Consider the following 22,583-nt stretch of genomic DNA (forward strand, 5'->3'; position numbering starts at 1 on the left):
ATTTTTGAAATAAGGAACTTCTTGAGCTGATGATAATAACATGCACGTGATTACTGAAGTGTTTCTGACATACGATCCTTTCAGAAAAAAGTGCGGAGAAGGAGAAGACAAAACACAGGAGAAAATTGTTTCAGCAACCTGAACCATGAACAAACTGCCATGTTTATCATCACCTTTTGGACTATTATGAACTCAGAATGAAGAAATTACTTTTTACAGTTTTTTTGCATTGCTTAAGCACAATTTTTAAAACAGGGCCTGTGTTTTTAAAACAGTACACACAACTAGCACAAACACACACCCAATTAACATAACACTACAGATTCTTTGCATAATTAAACACTCTTGTAAAAACTATACTTATGTTTAAAAACCACACTTTTTTACCATAAGAAACACCTTTCACATTTACTAAACTCTGTTGGCATTAGTTACACTCTGCTGTGATAAACCTATGACACTTTTAGCACTTCTACTTCCCTATGATTACAGTAGGCTACAACAAATTACAAATATAAAGTAAATTCACCAAACATTAAACAATACCAATGCTGCACACTAGTGATGCGCAGATGGCGGTTATATCCGTGGGCGCTGCGGACATTTCGCGGGTCGGGTAATAAAAAAATACATTATGATTAATTGCGGGTCTGTTGCGGGTGGATGTAGCAGGACATGGCAGTGGACCAACGAAAAAGCAGAGTGGGCTTTGCAGAATGGGAAGATGAGATGCCCAAATTAATGAATGAAGTGCAAGAGTAGCCCACTGTTCAAAGTTTCAGTTACAGGAGTCATTAGAGGAAAATCTGCTATTGTTCTGGGAGAAACAAGATCACATATTTCCACAACTGCAGCGCCTTGCAAGGAGAATCTTGTTCATTCCTACAAGCGGTGCGAGTGAATGCTCAATTCAGTGCAGCTGGCCGCCAGAATCCAGGCACAGTAGATGCTGTTCTGTTTTTGCACAGTGCAAAAAAAAAGGCCAAGTAAACATAACATAGCTGCCATTTAGGCTGAAGTGGCACCCTTTTTGTTATCTTGTTCCTGTATCTTTAAAAGCTAAAATGTCTTATTTTTACTTTCTGTATCTATTTGAAAATGAAGAAAATGTTGTCTAAAGACAAACTTTTGTTTTTATAAATAAATGTTCATTTAAAAACGTTTACGATTAACGTATTATTTTACTACCAGAGATGCGCAGATTAAAGCTCACTGAATCTGCTGTTAATATCCACGGTGACCTATTATGCCTAAAATGTGGATGTTGCTGAAACCAGTTCTGAACTAGCAGAGCGGTGGAAAGACACATTGTCCCAGACAACAATGTATTACATATGATTGATTTGATTTGCTAACTCTTTTTCTGACTCTTTCCATTGTACTTGAAGACCGATGAACTCACCTGCTGCTTTTTATAGTGCTTAAACACCTGATTGATGTATCTATAATTAATCAAACAAGTGTTTGCACACCAGATGACTGTGTTGAACCAATTGGTTAGACAGTGCGGTAATTTGACAGTCAGTGCTTTGGTATTTGCACTGACTGGGCTACATGTTGCGTGTTGTTTTTGAACCCAAACAAGGACTAAATGTATGTTGTGTGTGGTTTTTCTGTAATTGGTAACATATCGAAGACTGTAAGGGTCTGTATGTGTTCACATATGTTGCATTTATTTATTTATTTCATATAATTGCGGACATTACAGTAGGCTCATTGATCTGCAGTTATAATGAAATCATGTTCATAGAAAAGTTAGTTATGAACATTTGTACACAAGTAATTTTGAATAAAGCATCTGTTTTCTGAGAAGTGCTTCTCGTATGATATGTGAACAACCAGTACAGCTTTACTTTGACACTTCCTCGAGCGAGAATGACGGTGACTGAAACTTTCTGTCGAACACCACGCACATCAAAAGGGTACCCCTTGTTACCCTTTAGTCAGTAGAAACGCAAGCCTGATAAAGGTGACCCGTACCGTCCCATACAGTCCCAGTCAGTGAAAATGGGCCACTATAGACCCTGGTACAAATGTGTACCTTTTGAAAAGGCCTACCCCAATCACTGCTCTCTTGCCTTTATTTCTAAAAGTGTACATACAACATATATAAAAAATTAAATGTTCAAACCAAAGTTTATTTAAAAGAGTGCATCTTTAAAACCATTAACATTATCATACAATTCCACAAAACATTGACAGCTTGCTAAAAATACTGAACTGTGTGAAACAGATTTAGTCATTACCTGTTGTGTCTTGCTTAAATATTCTGATTTGCATATTTTTAGGCAGCACAGTAATGGCAGCTTCATGAATAATTGACTTATTCTACTTAAAGCTGTCATGCTAAATAACGTTTTTCTAATGGTCAAGGAGTCCATTGAAAATGTTACTCCTGATGACTTGAAGCATGCACATAAACACAACAACAACACATACAAAGCCCCACACATACTGACATACATGCACACACATGTCTAGAAGCTTGAGGTTTTTCCACTATGAGTCACTGTCACTATGGCAACTGACGATAAACTCTTTTCCTGTCTTCATTAAAATCTGATTATGAATGAAATTAAATTCCCCCGCCACACACAACCATGCATGCACGCAAATATATACACTCACACCTAATAACGCTATACTTCAACAGACAGGCAACACTTCACTCCATTGTATCCGTCTTTAATTTCAAAACTGTTCCCACCAACTCGTGTGAACAGACAAGGCTTAGTAAGTGCGTGTGTGTTGTGTGCCTGAATGTGTGTGTGTGTGTGAGCTGAGAGGACTGGGGTTAAGCGTCCACTCCGCAGACAAAAGCCAAACTCTCTACAGCACTGTGACCTAGGAAACGCCGAGCTCGGTAAACACACACACGCAGACACACACTCTGAGATGGCAAACAGTTTGGCTTGTCTAGAGTTTGGTGTGCGGATTAAGCAAGAAAACCACTATGATTTTTCACCCCAAAAACTCGTGGCACATTTCTCAAGAAAACCACACAGTCAAAGCCATATTTAAAATCAGCTAAGCGTGTGTGAACCCAAAGCCACTGCTAACAGACAAGACAGGAATATGAAGACGTCTGCTGGCATATTCACATGTTTGACCTCTTTTTTCTATCCTTTTAAGTTTCTTATTAAGTACCTTCTCACAAAGCTGTTCTCATAACAGAACATCAGTGTTCCCAGAAACGTCATAATGTTTTGGTTTAGCCTGCAGGTGGCCTGATAAATTTTGTGTGCTACTATTTCAAAAATAACTGCAAAACACAACAGAATTACAAATATTATTCACACTCAAAAATTCACACTAAGCAGTTTGTCAGGCATAGAAAATGAATGTAAAAAATACTTATAATACTGCTGCAGTTATATCAAAGTTTTAATTGTAAATGGAATCAACCTGAAATTGCTTAAAACTTACTTGTCTTTTTTTATATTAAATTTGAATAAGATATGGTTCACAATAGGTCACAACAGTTCATTCACTTTTTTCCACAACAACAGAATGAGTTTCTTCAGAATAATAATACAACCTCAAATCAGAAAACATTGGGACAGTTTCGAAAACGCAAATAAAAAAAACATTGTGATTTCTAAATTTACTTTGACTTGTATTTCATTGCAGACAATACAACAAACATTATTTAATGTGTTCCTCTTTATTTTTATTGTTTTTTTTTTCAAAATGAACATATTCCAGTTTTTGTTCTTGCAACATATTTTTTTTAAAAAGTTGAAACCGGAGCAATTTAGCGCTAATAATCAGGTAAATTGGTTAAATATAATGATGTGATGGGGCGACACGGTAGCTCAGAGTTTACCACTGTCACCTCACAGCAAGAAGGTGGCTGGTTTGAGTCTCGGCTAGGTCAGTTGGCATTTCTGTGTGGAGTTTGCATGTTCTCCCGGTATTGGCATGGATTTCCTCCGGGTGCTCCGATTTCCCCCACAGTCCAAAGACATGCGCGCTATAGGTGAATTAAATAAACTAAATTGGCCGTAGTGTATGTGTGTGAATGAGTGTGTATGGATGTTTCCCAGTACTGGGTTGCAGCTGGAAGGGCATCCGCTGTGTAAAACATATGCTGGAAAAGTTGGCCGTTAATTCCGCTGTGGTGACCCTTGATGCATAAAAGGACTAAGTCGAAGGAAAATGAATGAATGAATGAATGAATGAATGAATGAATGAATGAATGAATGAATGAATGAATGAATGAATGAATGAATGATGTGATATGAAACAGGAGCAATGATGGGCTGAGGATCGCCAGTTTGCCAACAAATACATGAGAAAATTATTGAAATGTTTAAAACCAATGTTCCTCAAAGAAAGATAGGAAGACATTTGGATATTTCACCTTCAACAGTACATAACATAATTAAAAGATTGAAGCAATCTGGAGGAATTTCAGTACCGAAAGGACAAGGGTGCAAACCTAAGCTGAACAACCAGGTGGCACTGCATCAAGAATCGTCATTCAACTATAACCGATATCACCACATGGGCTCAGGACTACTTTGGCAAACCTTTGTCAAGTACCACAATACATAGTTACATCCCAAAATGTCAGTGAAAACTCTACTGTGCCTAAAGGAAGCCCTATGTTAACAGTGTCCAGCAGCACCTTCGACTTTTCTGGGCTCGAAGGCATCTGGGATGGATCATCACACAGTGGAAACATGTACTACAGACAGAGGAATCAGTATTTCAGGTATTTTTTGGGAGAAATGGACGCCGTGTACTCCAGACTTAAGAAGAAAAAGATCATCCAGACTGTTACAAGCAACAAGATTAAAAGCCAGGGTCTGTCATGGTCAAGTGCCTTTGCCAAAGGTAACTTGCACTTCTGTGATGGCACCATGAATGCTGAAAAGTGCATAGAGATTTTGGACAATATGCTGCTTTCTTTTCCAGAGATGCCCATGCATATTTCAATAAGAAACTTGCGTTCTGTGAATGAACGTCGCCTCGTTGTTCCATCCCAAAGAGGGAAGAAATCACTTTCCCGAACTCTCACATTCAATCTGCCCAGTTGGTGGAATGAACTCCCTAACTACATCAGAACAGCCGAGTCACTTGCTGTCTTCAAGAAACTACTAAAAACGCAACTGTTTAGTCTCCACTTTCTCTCCTAATCTGCAATTGCCTCTCTGGCTATACCACTAACTGTGCCCTCTTTCTCTCTCTCTCTCTCTCTCTCTCAAAAAAAAAAAAAAAAAAAAAAAAAAAAAAATTTTTCTACTAATGTTTTGCTTCTTAGACTTTTACACACCTGAAACTTGTCTATAGCGCTTGTTCACTGCTGCTCTTATAGTTGTGTAAATTGCTTCCTTGTCCTCATTTGTAAGTCGCTTTGGATAAAAGCGTCTGCTAAATGACTAAATGTAAATGTAAATAAGACAATGCAAAACCACATTCTGCACACATCACAAAGTCCTGACTCCAGAGGAAGAGGATACAGGTACTTGACTGGCCCGTCTGCAATAAAATACAAGTCAAAGTAAATTCAGAAATCACTACTTTATATTTTTATTTGGTTTTCCATACTGTCACAACCTTTTCTAATTTACGGTTGTAAAAGAAGATAAAAAATGTCTGGATTTGCATGAGGATGATTATACTATGACAGAATGTTGATTTTTGTATGATCAAATTTTTCTCAAAACATTAATTAAATCAAAGTCTGTCCTTATTATTTAAAATAGATGCACAAAACAACTTCCAATTACTATTGTAAATCATTTAATTAGACTTAATAACCAGTGACAGGATCAATGCAAGTCACACACAGACGTCACAATGGGAGAAATTCCTTCGGTGGTCAGAAACACCATCAAACAGCACTAATGATTACTGGATGAGGGATGATGGCTACGTGACATGACAACAGTAACCGTAGCAACTCTTGGAATTCGCGCCAATGGATATGTTCGTACGAGCTTGATTCAGAAGAAAAGTAATGACTGCCTTATCCAAATCAGCAACTAAAAAAAATATTTTAGGATGAGGCACCATAGGCAAAAATCACAATTTCTATTATTAATATATATATATTTTTTAATTATTTTTATTATTATTACACTGGCTCATTTAGCTTCTGTACCATGTATTGTTTCAAAACTGTGAAAAAAAACTTGTGTTTATTAAAAATTGTTTATCTTATCATAATTTCTCTACATGTATTTACAGATATTAATTATAAAGTTTAATTAAAGTATACTTGTGAATGTTTTTCACATTTTTTATTACAACTTAACACATACTGTATTATTTTTTCCATTCATTACACTTTATATTTTAAAGGCTTTAGAGTTTGTCCTATACCTGGCTTATTATATAAAAGTTTTATTTGTAATAACTTAATAATGGAAAAAATTAACATAAAACAATTGTACTGTGAAGTATAGTGATTTCTATTAGTTACACTTTTAATGCTGTTCTGTAGTGAATTAAATATTTTAATATATCCTCTACTCCAAAGTCTCTCCCCTTTTCTGTTTTTTTTTTCAGTTTATATCTTTTTCATTGGTCTGTCAGTCTTATTTTGAAACTACTGTTGGGTTTTACAGAGTTCTTAATGGACTCTCAAAACTCTGACCAATCTCCCCCCTCTCTCCCTCTTTCTCTGCCTTCACGTCTCTTTTCATTCTCTTCCTCTCTCTTTCAAGTCCCTTTCTTCTCTCTTTCCCACTTTCTCTCTATCCAAACATACACAGCTGTGACCGACCTGCTGTCCGTGAGAAATGTTATCTGAACGTTCTCTCCAACATAACCAATGTTATTCAAAGGTTTTCAAACAGGCCCGGCCTCAGAGGAGACAAAAGGCAGAAATACTTCAGCCGCTACTGTGGCAGCGGCCGTATGTGTGTAACCATAACTCATATTCACACAGACACACACACAAACATATACTCTCTCTCATACACACACACATACAGCAGAAGCCGGGGTCACTAGGGCACCCGGCAAGATGAACAAAACAAGCTCTAGAAGGTTCTGTCACCCGCTACCAGACCATCCCCCTCCAAAAAAAAAAAAAAAAAAAACACACACACACTCCATCCAGACACATTAACGTCAAACCTGATCAGGGGAGCAGAGGAAGAGGAAAGAAAGAAAGAAAGAAAGAAAGAAAGAAAGAAAGAAAGAAAGAAAGAAAGAAAGAAAGAAAGAAAGAAAGAAAGAAAGAAAGAAAGAAAGAAAGAAAAGAAAGAAAGAAAGAAAGAAAGAAAGAAAGAAAGAGCAGCACAATAAAATTGAAGGGATGAGAGAACAGGAAAAGGAGCAAAATAAAGCAAAATGAGATAGACAGAGTGATGAAAGAGGCAGGCAGATAAAAGCTGCACATGTTAGCCACAGATGTAGACGCGCAGAGATAATCTAATGAGGACTGAACACTGTGTGTGTGTGTGTGTGTGTGTGTGTCAAATCAGATAATACTATCAGAAAGTACTATGCACTAGGAGTCCTTCCTCTTTTCCTCTCATTTTCTTTTTTCTCACACACCTGCTACCATCTTGAGTTGAAACTGAGTTGACAGACAGAACAAAACAAATCCTTCCTAAGAATCATTCATTCATTCATTTTCTTTTCGGCTTAGTGCCTTTATTTTTCTGAGGTCGCCACAGAGGAATGAACCGCCAACTTATCCAGCATATATTTCATGCAGCGGATGCCCTTCCAGCTGCAACCCATCACTGGGAAACATCCATACACACTCATTCACACACATACACTACTGACAATTTAGCTTACCCAGTTGACCTATACCACATGTCTTTGAACATGCAAACTCCACACAGAAACGCCAACTGACCCAGCCAAGGCTCAAACCAGTGACCTTCTTGCTTTGAGGCGATTGTGCTACCCACTGCACCACAGTGCTGCCCTTTCAAAGAATCATAAACCTAATATGTGCCTGCCTGCCCACATCATTTTCATTGATGTCTATTGTTTTATACATATATAATGAGCTGCTAATGATATTTCCTATCCCTCACACAAACCAGTGTCCCCATAACGTGGGCAAAACTTGAGCCCTACACACACACATAAACACATAAACCAAAGAATTGTGCCTTGGAAAACACATTAATTTATTTCTTTAAGATCTGACTTTAAGTCCAGCAATTTACTTTAAGTCTCACAAGCAACTATGCACACCTGATAGTTGAGCCTGTAGATCCCAGTGTATTTTTAGGAGACCACACACACAACCATACCATGTCTAGAACATGAACAGTGGATATATGACGGCAGAAACATGAGCGATGTGTGCAGCACACACACACAGACACACACACACACAGACATTTCCTCCATCAACCTCCTGCAAAGTCTGTTAGAATGTTGTTTTTCCTGGTAAAGCTGTTAGCGCTCGCTACCCTTCCTCTCGCTCTCTCTCTGAGCAGCAGATGTTTAAGCGTGTATCTCCTTTTAACTCAATTTAGTCTGTTCATGGTCTGAACCTCCCTCACTGCTGATCCCTAGATGTCCTGCATAACTCAATTATAACCACACACATGTACAAATACACACACACAGATCTGTCTGGGAGTAATGAGCAAGTTTCAGGAGACAGCCCTCAAAAACAGTGATGTAAAAGTGTATAAACCCCAAATCTACAAATCAAATCACAACATTAGAGAAGCCAACAGGAGCATTTAAATGCATGTGAAATATGCAATCTGCAGCACAAATTTCACAAAATGCATCTAAAATAACGTAAAACATAAATAGATGAGTACACTTTAGAAAAGAGACAAAACTCTGATTTAAAATAGGAAACAAAGACAAACCAAGAAAAGACAGAAATGAAGAGAGACAGAGAAAGAAAGGGGTGTGAAAAGAAAACAGGGCGAGGAAAGAGAAGGGGCCTAAAGATAAAGGACTCACAGTCTGAAGAGTTTGGTCGTGCCCAGAAACAGCAACTCCGGAAGAACCTGAAGATTATTCCTGTTGAGACGCCTGCAAACACAGACACACGCAGCGACATGAAATGACACAATACACATGGTACACTGTAAAAAATGCAGGGTTCCACACAATTCATTCAAGTTGTCCGAACACAAATTGATTAAATTTACTTGACACTTTTAATAAATTTAGGTGGATTGAACATAAAAAAATTTAAGTTGTTCCAATGAAATCTCGAGAATTGTGTTGTTTCAGCTTATTTTAAATAAGTAGTTTGAACAAGCAAAATAAGTGTTTTTTTGAGTGTATGTACATTTACAAGAGCAAAACTCAATGACTGTGAGGCACCAGAAACAGTACATGATGTGCATCAGACCTTTAACTGTTCACAGAAACTTTGAACTAAAATGAATTGTCACTTGCAAAACTGGAACAGCTAAAATAGTCTATCCTGATGACATTTAAAAGAAAAAAAATTGACAAGATGAATAGATTCCACATGAAACATTGGTAAATAAAGAAATATGTACTGATTGGTTGTGTTTTTAAAAATGTATCAAATATTTTCCTTCGAGTCTGTCGGCCATCAACTTGGGACTTGACCGAATGTGTGTAAGTGTGTGTGTGTGTATGGGGCTGGCAGGCACTGTGTGGGGGCATCTAGCAAACACACGCAGACAAAGAACAGCCCGGAAAAACAGATGTGGGAAAAACAAACAGAACGTCTCGCACAAAGTGAAGCGAAAGAACTTACAGTGTAAATACACATACACACACAAATACATATGCACACTTGTCATGAAAGACAAAATGCATATTTGGTTTAATACAGCCACTAATTTCAAACTATCCCTTGATTCTCTCATGCTCGATTCTAGCTGAAAATGATTCCCGACTAGCATCTATAATAGACATTATGCATTACAATCAGCACATATATAATACCCACTGCGCATATTAATGAAGAGTGGCGCCACTGCTGTCTGTGTGTTAGATTAATGAGGCTTGAGATTAATCAATAATGTTTTTAATACCAGAATACAGATTGTTCAGAGCAACCTATTAAGCACCCGAGATTTGACAAATTCTACAGCGACATTATTGACTCTGCTGATAATGGGAGAATGTTAAAATAACACAAACACTCGATCAATTCCTGAGCTCTGACATCAGCATGCGAGATTTGCCGCACGTCAGTCACACAAGCCAAAGTTCCAAAGTGAACTCTGTCTGCGCAAAGTATGAAACCATCAAGCTCTCACTCTCTCTCGTTCTCTCTCTCTGTTGTACACCCTCACTTTCTCTAACATACTCGCACAGTCAAACATAGCAGCCGATGACATCATCGTTCAGCTTCTGGAGTTACATCATTCCATTTGAATATTTAATGAATGATGAAATAATAACGAGGCACACAGTGCTCCACACTCCAGAAATGCCCACGTGTTTCACTCAGGCACAGAGGACAGCCTTCCCTGTGGACCCTGCTGCAGAAACACACAAAGGCACACACGTACACACACAGTGCTTAAAGTGAATAAGATCGACCCTTAAAATAGACAAGTACACACAGACACACACACTTACAGATAGAAATGCACATAGCCAGACTCTGACACACACACACAAACAGAGACATGCACTCAGTCATTTCCAAAGAGGGCCGTAAAGTGAGATGACTTTTAATGCCAAAAAACCGGCAACAAGACTGAACAGAGCGAAGAATGAATTGAAAGTTAGTGTGAAGACATACAGCTACTGTAACGTAAAGCATACATGATCCACAATCAATCACGTCTAGCACTTGAGATAAGCTTAAGACTATGAAGTTTGTAAATCTGCAGACTCACAGTCTGTTCACTGAAAGACCATTGCATATTGCATACTTTTTTCATTTGGCAAGCATTAACCTGATTGGCTGAATTTCCTTATAGATGCACAGACTTTATTAGGCCAAACAGAAACGTAAAAGTGACAAAAGTGTTTTGACAACAAAATTATCATCTGATTTGCACAAGTTTTCCAAGTTTCAATTCAAGTCAAATCTTGAGTTTGTTGTTAAAGGAATATTCATTTATTCATTCATTCATTTTCCTTCAGCTTATTCCCTTTATTCATCAGAGGTCACCACAGCGGAATGAACCGCCATCTTACCCAGCATATGTTTTACACAGCGGATAGCCTTCCAGCTGCAACCCAGTACTGGGAAACACCCATACACTCTCATTCACACATATATACTCCAGCCAATTTAGTTTTTTTGACTTCTCCTTTACTGCATGTCTTTGGACTGTGGGGGAAACCGGAGCACCTGGAGGAAATCCACGCCAACATGGGAAGAACATGCAAACTTCACACAGAAATGCCAACTGGCCCAGCTGGAACTCGAACCAGCAACCTTCTTGCTGTGAGTTGACAGTGCTAATCACTGAGCCAGCGTGTATAGATTCCACACTTTTATTTCATTTGTCACACAGGTCTTTTACATTTTTTAGACACCAGGTCTATAAAGCAAATTAGATGAACCTACTGCTAAATGGGCCACAAAACAAAACACTTTAAGAAGTGTTTAATAAGATTAATAAGATCCTATCTGAGTGGGCAGTTCTTGGTTAGAATGAACTGCAATTTATACTAGAACTAACAATGTTTTAGGCAAATGTTTGACTGTGCAATATTAAATCAGGAACCCTGTCTATGCTCTCAATTTGCCAATATTTCACAACTAATGGCCCATTTCCACTGAGTGGTACGGTGTGGTATGGTTCGGTACACTTTTATGGCTTTTCCACTGTCAAAAGGTACCTAAAAGCGAACCGTATCGTACCACTTTTTGGGCACACTTTGCAAAGGATTGACCCAAGCTCAGACAAACCTTGCCGTTGTCTTGATGTACAGCCACAAAGACAAGAAAAAATCTGCCGTGTCCTGATTTTGTTTTACGAGGCCATCTAAAATTGCGAGTGGTTTCACTTTCTCCAGGAAGAAAGTGCTCGCCGTGCATCTATATTTGAAATTACGAACTTCTTGAGCTGATGATAATAACGTGTGCGTGATTATTGAAGCACTTCTGACATCTGATCCTCTCAGAAGCAGACAAACACGAGAGTTAAGCTCGAAAAAACAAAGGAGAAGCCCAAAAAAGGGCTTGAATGGTGCGAAAGATTCTTTCACCAACCTAACTATTATCATCGCCTTTTGGACTATTATGAACTCAGAATGACGGAATTACTCTCTAACAAGATGTTGCATGTACTGGTGAAGATTAAAGAAACAGATGAGAGGTTTGCACTGACTGGGCTATATGCTGAGTGTCGTCTTTCAACCCAAATAAGGATTAAATGTATGCTGTGTGTAGTTTTTCTGCAATTGGTAACAAATCGGAGACTGTGAGGGTCTGTATGTTTTCATATATGTTGCATTTATTTATTTATTTTTATAATCATTGCAGTAGGCTATTTCGCACCATCATTGATCTGCAGTTGTAATTAAATCATGTTCATAGAAAGGAAACAAGTATTTATGTGTATAAAGCATCTGTTTTGTGAGAAGTGCTTCTCATATGATATGTGAACGACGTGTACAGCTTTACTTTGACATTTCCTCCAGCGAGAATGACAGCGGCTGAAACTTTTTGTCATACACTACACCCACCAAAAGGGTACACTTGGTACCTGTTAGGCAGTGGAAACGCAAGCCTGATAAAGTTGACCCGTACCGACCCGTACCGTACTGTACCAGTCAGTGGAAACAGGCCATAAGCTACACTACTAAGCTAACTTTACACAAAATAGAACAACACAACAGACCCCAATAAAAAAAAACTAGCTACATCATAGGAGTAAAGAAAATGTGTGAGTAAATAATCAAGCTGAGAAAAGAAAAAAAAAAACAAATGAGGAAAACACGGCTCCTGTTCGTTTGCTCAAGTCGTTCTCCATAGGCTTACTTTACCTGACTGCATTGCTCATGACTAGCAAGCCGTGACGAAGAGTGTTTGCTCGTATGTGTGTGTGTGCAAAGAAAGGGGGGTCATATCTGGAACAGAGTCTCCACTTTTCCTCCCCACAGGAGGTCGTCACACCCAATACCTAAATGCATCCCCAATACACATACACACACACACACATATTTATGAAGGGCCTTTGGTAGGGCATTATAATGCCTGTGCGTTCTAATCCTCTCAGCTATGCAGTCACCCTCCAGCATTAGACTCCTGCTTTTGTACCGGCACAGTGGGACTGATCTTACACACTGACTTTAGCTGTGCTATTCAACGCTACCGCTAGCTCCTCTATCCCTACACTTATCACTATAAAGAGCTATTCATCCCCACCACTCGCCCGCCTAACCCTTCAGTTATGCCAACACTGCACAATTTACACTGAAAGCAAGTTTGCTATTATTACAAGCTATTACCAGTTAGCTGTACTCCTCTTTATGAGCTATAAGTTACCACATTCACAATTACTGCCATTGACCCTTTTCGCTAGCTAGCATTCAAAGCCACACCACACACAGCTAGAGAGCAAGGCAAGTTAGCAAAAGCCAGATCAGCTAGGTGGGTCTCAGTCATAATAAACTTCCTAAATTTACTAAGAGAAAAACAGGATAGCATTGAACAGGTGATTGACTGGTAATCAAGCAGCACAGCACAGCTCCTAATGCCTACGTCTAAAATACGTTTTACTGTAACTGTGGATGTAGTGAACATCTGTCATCTTAAAGTAAGAATATGTTATGTAACAATATGATATTTAAAATATGCATGGACTGAATTTTTATAATGAATAAACTGCACAATAATCTTTGTTAATTGTAATCCCTTATTAATTGCTAATTCTCCCAGTTTTCCTTTTTGTATATCAAATAATTTTGTTTGTTTGTTTGTTTATTCATTTTATAAGTAAGAAAAGTAAGCGTGCAGAGTGCAGAATCTGGTCCCACTTTACGTAAATTGCTATGTACGATATACTTTTTTTCATGTTGTCTTTCAATATACTTTTATCTACTTTTTGGGTATATGGTTAAGATTTTTTTTTTTTTTGATAGTTAAAAGTGAATGACTTGATGCACCATACTGTACATACATAAAAAAAGACTTCTGCAAGTAATTACATCTGCTATTAATTTCTACTTAAATAGACTGGCCCTTTATACTTAACCCAGTCTCAAAGAATGTTGTAACACAATTTATACAAAGGTATTACATACAAACATGTAACACTTTTATTAATGTTACAGAAACAACCTACAGATGAAGTGTGAATTATTAAACCCTCTGAATTATTAGCCCCCATGTTTATTTTTTCCCCAATTTCTGTTTAATGGAGAGAAGATTTTTTTTCAACATATTTCTAAACATAATAGTTTTAATTACTAACTTTCTTTTATCTTTGCCATGATGACAGTAAATAATATTTGACTAGATCTTTTTCAAGACACTTCTATACAGCTTAAAGTGACATTTAAAGGCTTAACTAGGTTAATTAGGATAACTAGGCAGGTTATGGTAATTAGGCAAGTTATTGTATAATGATGGTTTGTTTTGCAGACTATAGAAAAAATATATAGTTTAAAGGGGCTAATAATTTTGACCTTAAATTGTTTTTTAAAAATTAAAAACTGCTTTTATTCTAGCTGAAATAAAACAAATAAGGCTTTCTCCAGAAGAAAAAATATTATCAGACATACTGTGAAAATTTCCTTGCTCTGTTAAACATCATTTTAGGAAATATTTTAAAAAGTAAAAAAATGTAAAGGGGGTTTAATAATTCTGATTTCAACGGTAAATGAATTTACCTACACCAACAAAGCATTTTTGTGGGATTAGATAAGGTAGAATAACCTTGTTCAGATCAGCTCCTTGAAGTTCACCACTTTTTTACAGTGTACAGGGATTTAAGCTTGTGTGCTGTTAAAATTTGACAACTTTAGCAACTTGTTAACCACATGCCTTAATACGCTCGCAAATAATTTGCTATATTATAATTCCACATATACTGGTTAATATCACATAATATTACATTTTTTATAATTTTATACAGCATTTCAGGTCGCATACAGCATATGTACCACTTTTACGAAACTGACAAACCTAAACTTTTGTCTGAGTCAGTGACCATAAAGGCCATCAAAAAGAATATGGTTTGAAAATGGAGAATAGCTGGGGGGTAAAAGCTTGTCCGTAAGAGCGTAATTCCCGTTTCCATTCCAGATTCCAGTGTCATTCTTTTAAAGGCCTGAGTGTGCCAGAGTTACTTGTGCATGTGTGTGTGTTTCCCTGAGGCTGGGTTGGCTGTCAGACAAATATGTTGTTCCATCAAATCCTTACCACAATGTGCACACACACACACACACACACACACACACACACATGCCCACAACATACAATGTCCACCATTAATGTATGAAAACACACACTTGATTGTGTAATGTGCTTTTGCAATTAATTGTACAGTACAGTGCTGATTTGCCACATATATATGTGTGTGTGTGTGTGTGTGTGTGTGTGTGTGTGTGTGTGTGTGTGTGTGTGTGTGTGTGCGTGTGTGTGCGTGTGTGTGTGTGTGTGTGTGTGTGTGTGTGTGTGTGTGTGTGTGTGTGTGCGTGTGTGTGTGTGTGTGTGCATGTGTGTGTGAGCGCTAGCCACTTACAGTCTTTCCAGCTCTTGTAGATCCTGAAATGCCCCTCTTTCAATTGAACTGATCTTGTTCTCCATTAACTGCCTAAAAAAAGAAATGTAGAAGAGACCAAAATTTAGATAAATCACTCATTGCATGTAATTCCTTGATTAAAATGGTTAGTATGTCTGTGCATACTTGGCTGCTTTATAAAGAGCAATTTATTTTTCAATGCCTGCAAATAGTTTTCACAAACACCTTTTTTAAAATATATCTCAAAATCAGAGACACTCCTCTTATTCTAAAACTAAATAAATAGGAGCTTTCAGCCTCAGTCTAAATACTACATCTATACTTAGACTTTGATTTAAGAAAGCAAGCAAACATAAACTGCACTATTTTTCAGTCTACGAATACCAAACTCTTGTCAAAATTATGTTTTGAAATCATGTGTATTATAATTTTACTAGGCTAGGCTCAAATTTAGAGAAAAACAACAGCAGAAAATTCAGATTTAGTCATTCAATCACACACAACAGTGCAATATTTCTCAGCTCTAGCTTTGTCTTAGTTACTGCGTTTTGCATTTTTATAGTAGTAGCACATTGCAAAATCACAGATGCCCAGGGTATGCTTGAAATATATACACTTGCAATATGGGAGTCATATATTTATAGCATCATTCTAGGTTTTACTGATGCATTATTTAACCCTTCTGTGATGTAAGAGCCAACATAGCTGGAAACTGACCCTACATGAGAAATGGCAGTCACAGTTTTCTGTTTGACTGAACAAGTGTGTGAGACATGGAGAAAGCAAACATGCTTTACACCTGCAGAGGACTTCCAGAAATGTATGCTGCTGGTAAAACAAAGTACATCTGTTATAAATCTGTAGTGAAACAATCTAAAATGTGTTTAAAACACACACCAGCAAAACACTGAAGATGTGCCATATTAGAGTGATTTGTTTTGCTTTTATGTTTGAATGCGAATCAAGAATATACATTGGTGAGTTTTTATGATAAAGGTAATTTCAGAGAGGTCTTATGTCCCACCAACAGAAAAATAACGAGAGCCTGAAGAAGAGAAATAGTTTGGGGGAGAGGAAAGACAGACACAGAGAGAAAGTCTTCAGATGAAATACTACCCCATCCGATTGGGAGGGCAAACCTGTTCTTACATGAGCTCTCTATATCTTTCTCTCGCGCTCTAACACATACATTCACACCCAGGCATTCCATCTCAGTCACATTTACATTCACAAAATCTCCCTCTCTGTCACAACCTCACAAAGAGACAGAAAGGAAGATCAGAAGACAGATAAAGACAAACACTCACATTCCACTAATGCAGTCATTTTTCTCAATAAATGTCATTGTGATTTTCTGACAATCACGCGTTCACTGCCTTGTTAAGCTTCACTGTTCAAACTTGTTCGCTGTATGTGTGTGAATACTAAAAGTGTTTAACCTCCAGTGAAATCCAGAACTCATGGAATTTGGTATAACAATGCTTCACAGATATTATTCTAATAATAGAACAGCTGCAGACTGATGTGTTTAATTGAGAATAAATCTGCACTAGAATATATAGCGGGTGAAAATGTGTATTGAACGCGTCATGATATCTGTAAATATATTTCTAAAGGAGCTGTTGACATGAAATTGGCAGATTTTGGTGAAAACCAAAACAATGCAAACCCAATTAAACAAAACAGAAGAAAATCTGCAAAATAATGTTGCGTAATAGCAATGGAATGACACAAAAAGAAAGTAAAGAGAAACTACTGAATACTTTTGTTTAAAAAAAAAAAGGCTTTTTTGGTAATGACAGCTTGGCTCTTGTATGAAGTCTCTCAGGTATGTTTTTTTTTTCCCTAGACTTCAAGAGAGTCTAAAAATCATAATGTGTCTGTTTGTCTCTTCTTTGAAATTTTCTATTGGATTCAACTCAGGTGATTGGCTGGGCCATTCTCGAAGCTATATTTTCTTTTCTGAAACCAACTAAGAGCTCCCTTGGCTGCGTTTGTGGTCATTGTCTTGTTGAAATTTCCACCCTGGTTTCATCTTCATCATCCGGGTAATGAAGGCGTTGGGACTGAAGCGACTAATATTCATTTACACTGATGAAGAGGCAGGGCTACTTTCTAACTACTTAGAGATTTCAGCTGCTGTCTGGGCTTTCCATGCCTTTTTACACCTCACTTTCTTCAGTAACTTTTCCCTGTAACATTTCATTTTTTTACACATAATTTAATTTCTAAACTAATTAATTTTCTTATCTTGTATGTGTGGATTACTTTGGCATCTGGTGATAATTGCAAGTCAACAGCACCTTTAGAAATATGTTCTCTCAGAAAATGGAGATGTGTTTAATACCTTGAATGCGTGTGTGGGCTAAAATTAATTTTACTTTGGATGCATGCGTTCTGTATTCTAAACACAGCAAAAGAACCAGGCTATTCAATACTTACAGAACTCGAAGGTTCTTCAGTCCCGCAAAATCTGCCTTAGTGATTTTAGTCAGATTGTTTGCATTCAGGTCCCTGTGGAAAAAAGAGAGGTAGTAAAACTGTGAATAATGACTTAAGTATTTAGCCATTAAGAGGGTAATGTGGCAATGGACTTTTCTGTACACTTCATTACACTGGCTTTCACTACAGTTAATTTCACATGTTCCACAGCTTGCTGGATTGTTTCTGTTGTCTGCATCATGTACCATCCTGACAGTGATTTTTTAATCATTGGTGATGTATGTCCTTAGATTGCAGATGCAATCTTGAGAGGTTTCTGATAGAACTATGATCAGGGTTCAGCAATCCTGACAAAATTTACATTAGTGTGTCAGAATTTAAAATCCTTCTATGGAAGATACTTTCAGCCAAAAGTGCATGTTTTTATTGCTATAAATATAGTGGACCTGGGGTCATTGGAATTCTAACAGCAGAACCCTAACAATTTTAAAAGTCTTTGCTGGTTCCAGCTCCTATGGCTCTTGCAGTCTGAAAGCAGAGCAGGTTGTGTTTAAACTTCATGCCAGTTTAATTAATGAATCCACTTCAGAAAGACAGTCGGTGTTAGAGACAGATAGAGACATGCGTGATTGGAATAGGAAAGGACACACTAGTTTTGTTCTGGTGAGAGCGTGTAAAAATGTCACAGAATTAAATGTGATTTTTTTAAAGTTAATTAATCCAATTGTAAATGTGTTAATATGACAACAGTTAACAAATCATTAATCCAATTAATTTTTATTATGCGTCTGTTGTATAGCCTACGTGCTATTTGCACGTTAATCAAAAATGTAAGTAATAATAATAATTGTTACTGCGTAATTTTCACTATCAATTTTCACTATTTTGTGGACAAAATTATTAATAGTGTATTCTACAATAGTAAAATATCAGTTATCATAATCGTGTTTTGGCGCACTCACAGTCGCTCAGCGTTGCGGGGAATGTTCCGCGGCACGCTCCGCAGGCTCTGGCCGTGGCAGTCCACCGCTGTCCCGCTGCAGGAGCACTGGGACGGGCACGACTGAGCTCCAGCCCCGCAGAGCAACGCACAGAGCACCACTGATTTCAACACAAACATCACTGCTGTTTCCTCAAGTTCTGATAAAACACACGAAATCCTCCCTGCGCGACCAGAGTAGGCGCAGGACTTTTAAATCCAAAAAGAAGAGGAGTCAGAACAAATAATCTTTCTAAAGGAAACACTTGTAATCTCCTCGGGCTGGAATGTCCCCTTCTTCTTAAAGGGAAATAAACTGCAATTCAATCCAGATCCGCTCCCATCTGAGATCTACGTAGTCTCTTCTGTACAGCGAGGCGAGTTTAGAGTCCAGATCCCGACGATTCCACTGCAAACCAAAGTTTAAACTAATCCCGCACGCGCATTGTCGCTCTGCGCTTTTGTTTTGTGGCTCTCAAAACACCTTATGCGCACATTTACGCCAACAGGAGACACGCGCTTGGAAACACGCACTTGAAAAGCCACCTGGTGATAGAGATGCGGTCATAAACATCCAGCGGAGCTGATCTTCACGTGCGCGGAGAGGGTATTGATTAATTGGGTGTATTGATCTCGCGCGCCCTCATGCATCCATCATGTTGTCACACAGACAAATCTGCTGTATAAATCCAACTCGATCTCTGGAAAAGTCCTGGGTGATCTTCGCTGATCTGTCTTTACGGGTACCCTCAATCGGAAGAGTGTGTGTGTGTATCTGGCACCTGATGGCGCGTGTATGTGTTCAGAGCAAAGGCGGCGCCTCTAGTGTGGAAATAAGCCCCGCACACCGTTAATAGCCGGTAACGGAGTCACACATTCTCGATTCAACACTGGTCCAACCAGAAGACCGTCTAACCCGCCCTACAAGCTTACTGGACTGAAGGCAACCCGATCGAGAGAACTTTAAATAATATATTCAAACGTATTATCTGACATATGTTTGGAATATGTCTGAAATATGTTTTAAAGTGATTTACGATTTAAAATCATTAAGTTGCGATGTTTTATTTTTTCCTGGAGTGAGTAAATCAAATAACTCCCGTGCCTGAATCAATGCAGTGAATGAACTCCTGTGCTTTAATTCCCTCCGTTCTCACACTTGGATTAAAGTTGTTTGAGGTGAAGTGCGGCACCCGGACACGGGACCTCTCTCTCTTTCACTCACTCTCTCCAGACTAACATGGAATTGCACTATATGCATCGGGAGCAGCTCCACCCCTCGATCCGCCCTGCTGGCCGCATAACCGTCTGCCTTCTACGGCACTGCCGCTCCAGGGACACGAACAGCTATCACGAGCAGTCTGCAGACGGTAGCCGATGCGCAAGTGACGCACAGAGAGCCTCTCACACGCGCTCCTTATTTTCATTGAGAATGGGGTAAATGGATGGTTAGCTGTTTAGTAATTGCGGGGAAAGTTTTGAAACGGTCTTAAACAATTTAAGCTGTTTGAAACGATTGCAGATGAGTATTTACAGATCTGAATTTAGATTGCAGTTAACAAGAACAGGAACCAAAACCAGAAAGGGGTGGAGAGTTTTGCCTGGGAGACAGAAGCCATCAGAATTATGACCTCAATCACCTCCTTAGTATGCACCTGCAGGGTAAGGAGAGGTCAAGGGTCAATTGCAGATCCTGCAAAGCTGAAACACACACAGACACACATTGTTAGTGACAACTGTATTTATATTTTCTATATGCTACACAACATGTTTTACATTTATTTGTTTTACTTACTGATTAATGTTACACAACCTGCAATTCATTTAAAGTATATCCACTTAGCAATGCAAGGTGCTACTGTTGAGGATTACCGAGCTGAATTAAAGTTCTCTTTTTAAAATATTTACAGTCATGCGGTGAGTAGTGATGCTGTCTGTCAATTTGAAAACACAGATCAATAACAAATTTACAAAATGCCAGCTTTTCACTGACATCATCATAATAATTCAAGAGGAAGCACTTATTGTCAAGACAATCCATGTATTCTAGCGCAGTAATACGTATGTGCTTTCACAGAAGTTTCCAACAAAACTGACATCACGGAATTATTTATTTTTCTTAACTTTTATGGCACTACAAGTTTATTTCTTAACTTGTTAATGTTGATGTAGTGGAATTACAGCTATAGTGTATTGTAGTGCCTAATAATACACCACAAACTATATATATATATATATTCATTCATTCATTTTCTTTTCGGCTTAGTCCCTTTATTAATCTGGGGTCGCCACAGCGGTATGAACCGCCAACTTATCCAGCATCTGTTTTTACGCAGGACGCTGGAATGACCGAAGCGCTTCACTGTGCGCACCATTTGCGCAGTCTAACTTAATTAACGGAGATAATCCTCTAAGAAGAATACTCCTCTATTTAGCATGGCAGGTGAAGAGCGGGATGCGCGGGTAAGTGGTTACTTGATTTCTATAGTGGTTTATGTATGCAAAGATTAAGTATCAAACGTTTGTTAAAGCAATGGCTGCTGTTGTTTATAATGTAAACTTTATAACGTAAATTAAGTCCGTTATTAAGGATCATCTCCGTTAATTAAGTTAGACTGCGCAAATGGTGCGCACAGTGAAGCGCTTCGGTCATTCCCGCGTTCTCAGGGAGTTGTGTTTGGTTGAACAGTAAGCTCGCATCTTATTGGCTACAGGGCACGAGTGACTCACGTTGGGGGTGTGTACTGACAGGAAAGTCTCAAAAATGCACACACTCGTATTCAGGGTGAGTCGTACGTGAGAGAGGATTTGCACATTCTCATTCAGGATGAACTTGTGAATTTTAAACATTCAAAACTTTTTGTACACTTATATATTTGCAAATGGTGTTTTGCATTTGTGAAACGTATTTTATGAAAATGTATTTTTATTTTGTGCATGTGAATTGTTTTTGTAAGTATAAATAAATATTTTACGTACGTGAATTTGGCACGACGTGTACATCGTGTCTTTTGCGTGAATTATTATTGAGTCTAATCTCTCTCCATAGAATACTGTCTTCAACGTTTAGTACACCATAGTTAACCTCATTTCAACATGGTAAAATACATATACCCACACAAAATAAAAATGAAAAACTGTCCCTTTATTAATCTGGGGTCACCACAGCGGAATAAATCGCCAACTTATCCAGCATATATACTTTCAGCAACCCCTCACTGGAAAACATCCATACACACTCGTTCCCACACATACACTACGGACAATTTAGCTAACCCAATTTACCTATACCACATGTTTTTGGACTTGTGTGGGAAACCGGATCACCTGGAGGAAACCCACGCCAACACGGGGAGAGAACATGCAAACTCCACACAGAAACACCAACTGACCCAGCCGAGGCTCGAACTAGCGACCTTCTTACTGTGCGGCGATTGTGCTTCCCACTGCGCCACCGTGCTGCTACCACTGATCGTATTCTAGTTAAATAAAACAGGAAGTGTAAGCAGCTAAGAAACTAAGTGAGATTACAACCTGTGTTTGTTGTAATTTCCAGTTGTTTAGACTGCAGTAAACACATTTCC

The 22,583-nt window shown here is 38.3% G+C and overlaps 1 protein-coding gene across 3 annotated transcripts in view; it reads right to left on the bottom strand.

Moving 5' to 3' along the window:
* Window positions 1-20,209, bottom strand: part of slit2 (slit homolog 2 (Drosophila)) — a 140,510-nt gene extending 120,301 nt beyond the window's left edge. For 2 of the 3 annotated variants that reach the window (XM_056459749.1, XM_056459733.1), the window contains exons 1-4: window positions 18,983-20,209; window positions 18,021-18,092; window positions 15,579-15,650; window positions 8,902-8,973 (exon numbers count right to left, since the gene is read on the bottom strand). In XM_056459749.1, coding sequence (XP_056315724.1) covers window positions 8,902-8,973; window positions 15,579-15,650; window positions 18,021-18,092; window positions 18,983-19,140 — 374 coding nt within the window. In that variant the 5' untranslated portion in view covers window positions 19,141-20,209. The remainder of the gene's footprint in view (window positions 1-8,901; window positions 8,974-15,578; window positions 15,651-18,020; window positions 18,093-18,982) is intronic. The other variant, XM_056459741.1, reaches the window with a different exon arrangement.
* Window positions 20,210-22,583: the final 2,374 nt, after the last annotated feature.

Source organism: Danio aesculapii, chromosome 1 (assembly GCF_903798145.1).
Source record: "Danio aesculapii chromosome 1, fDanAes4.1, whole genome shotgun sequence".
Classification (NCBI taxonomy): domain Eukaryota; kingdom Metazoa; phylum Chordata; class Actinopteri; order Cypriniformes; family Danionidae; genus Danio; species Danio aesculapii.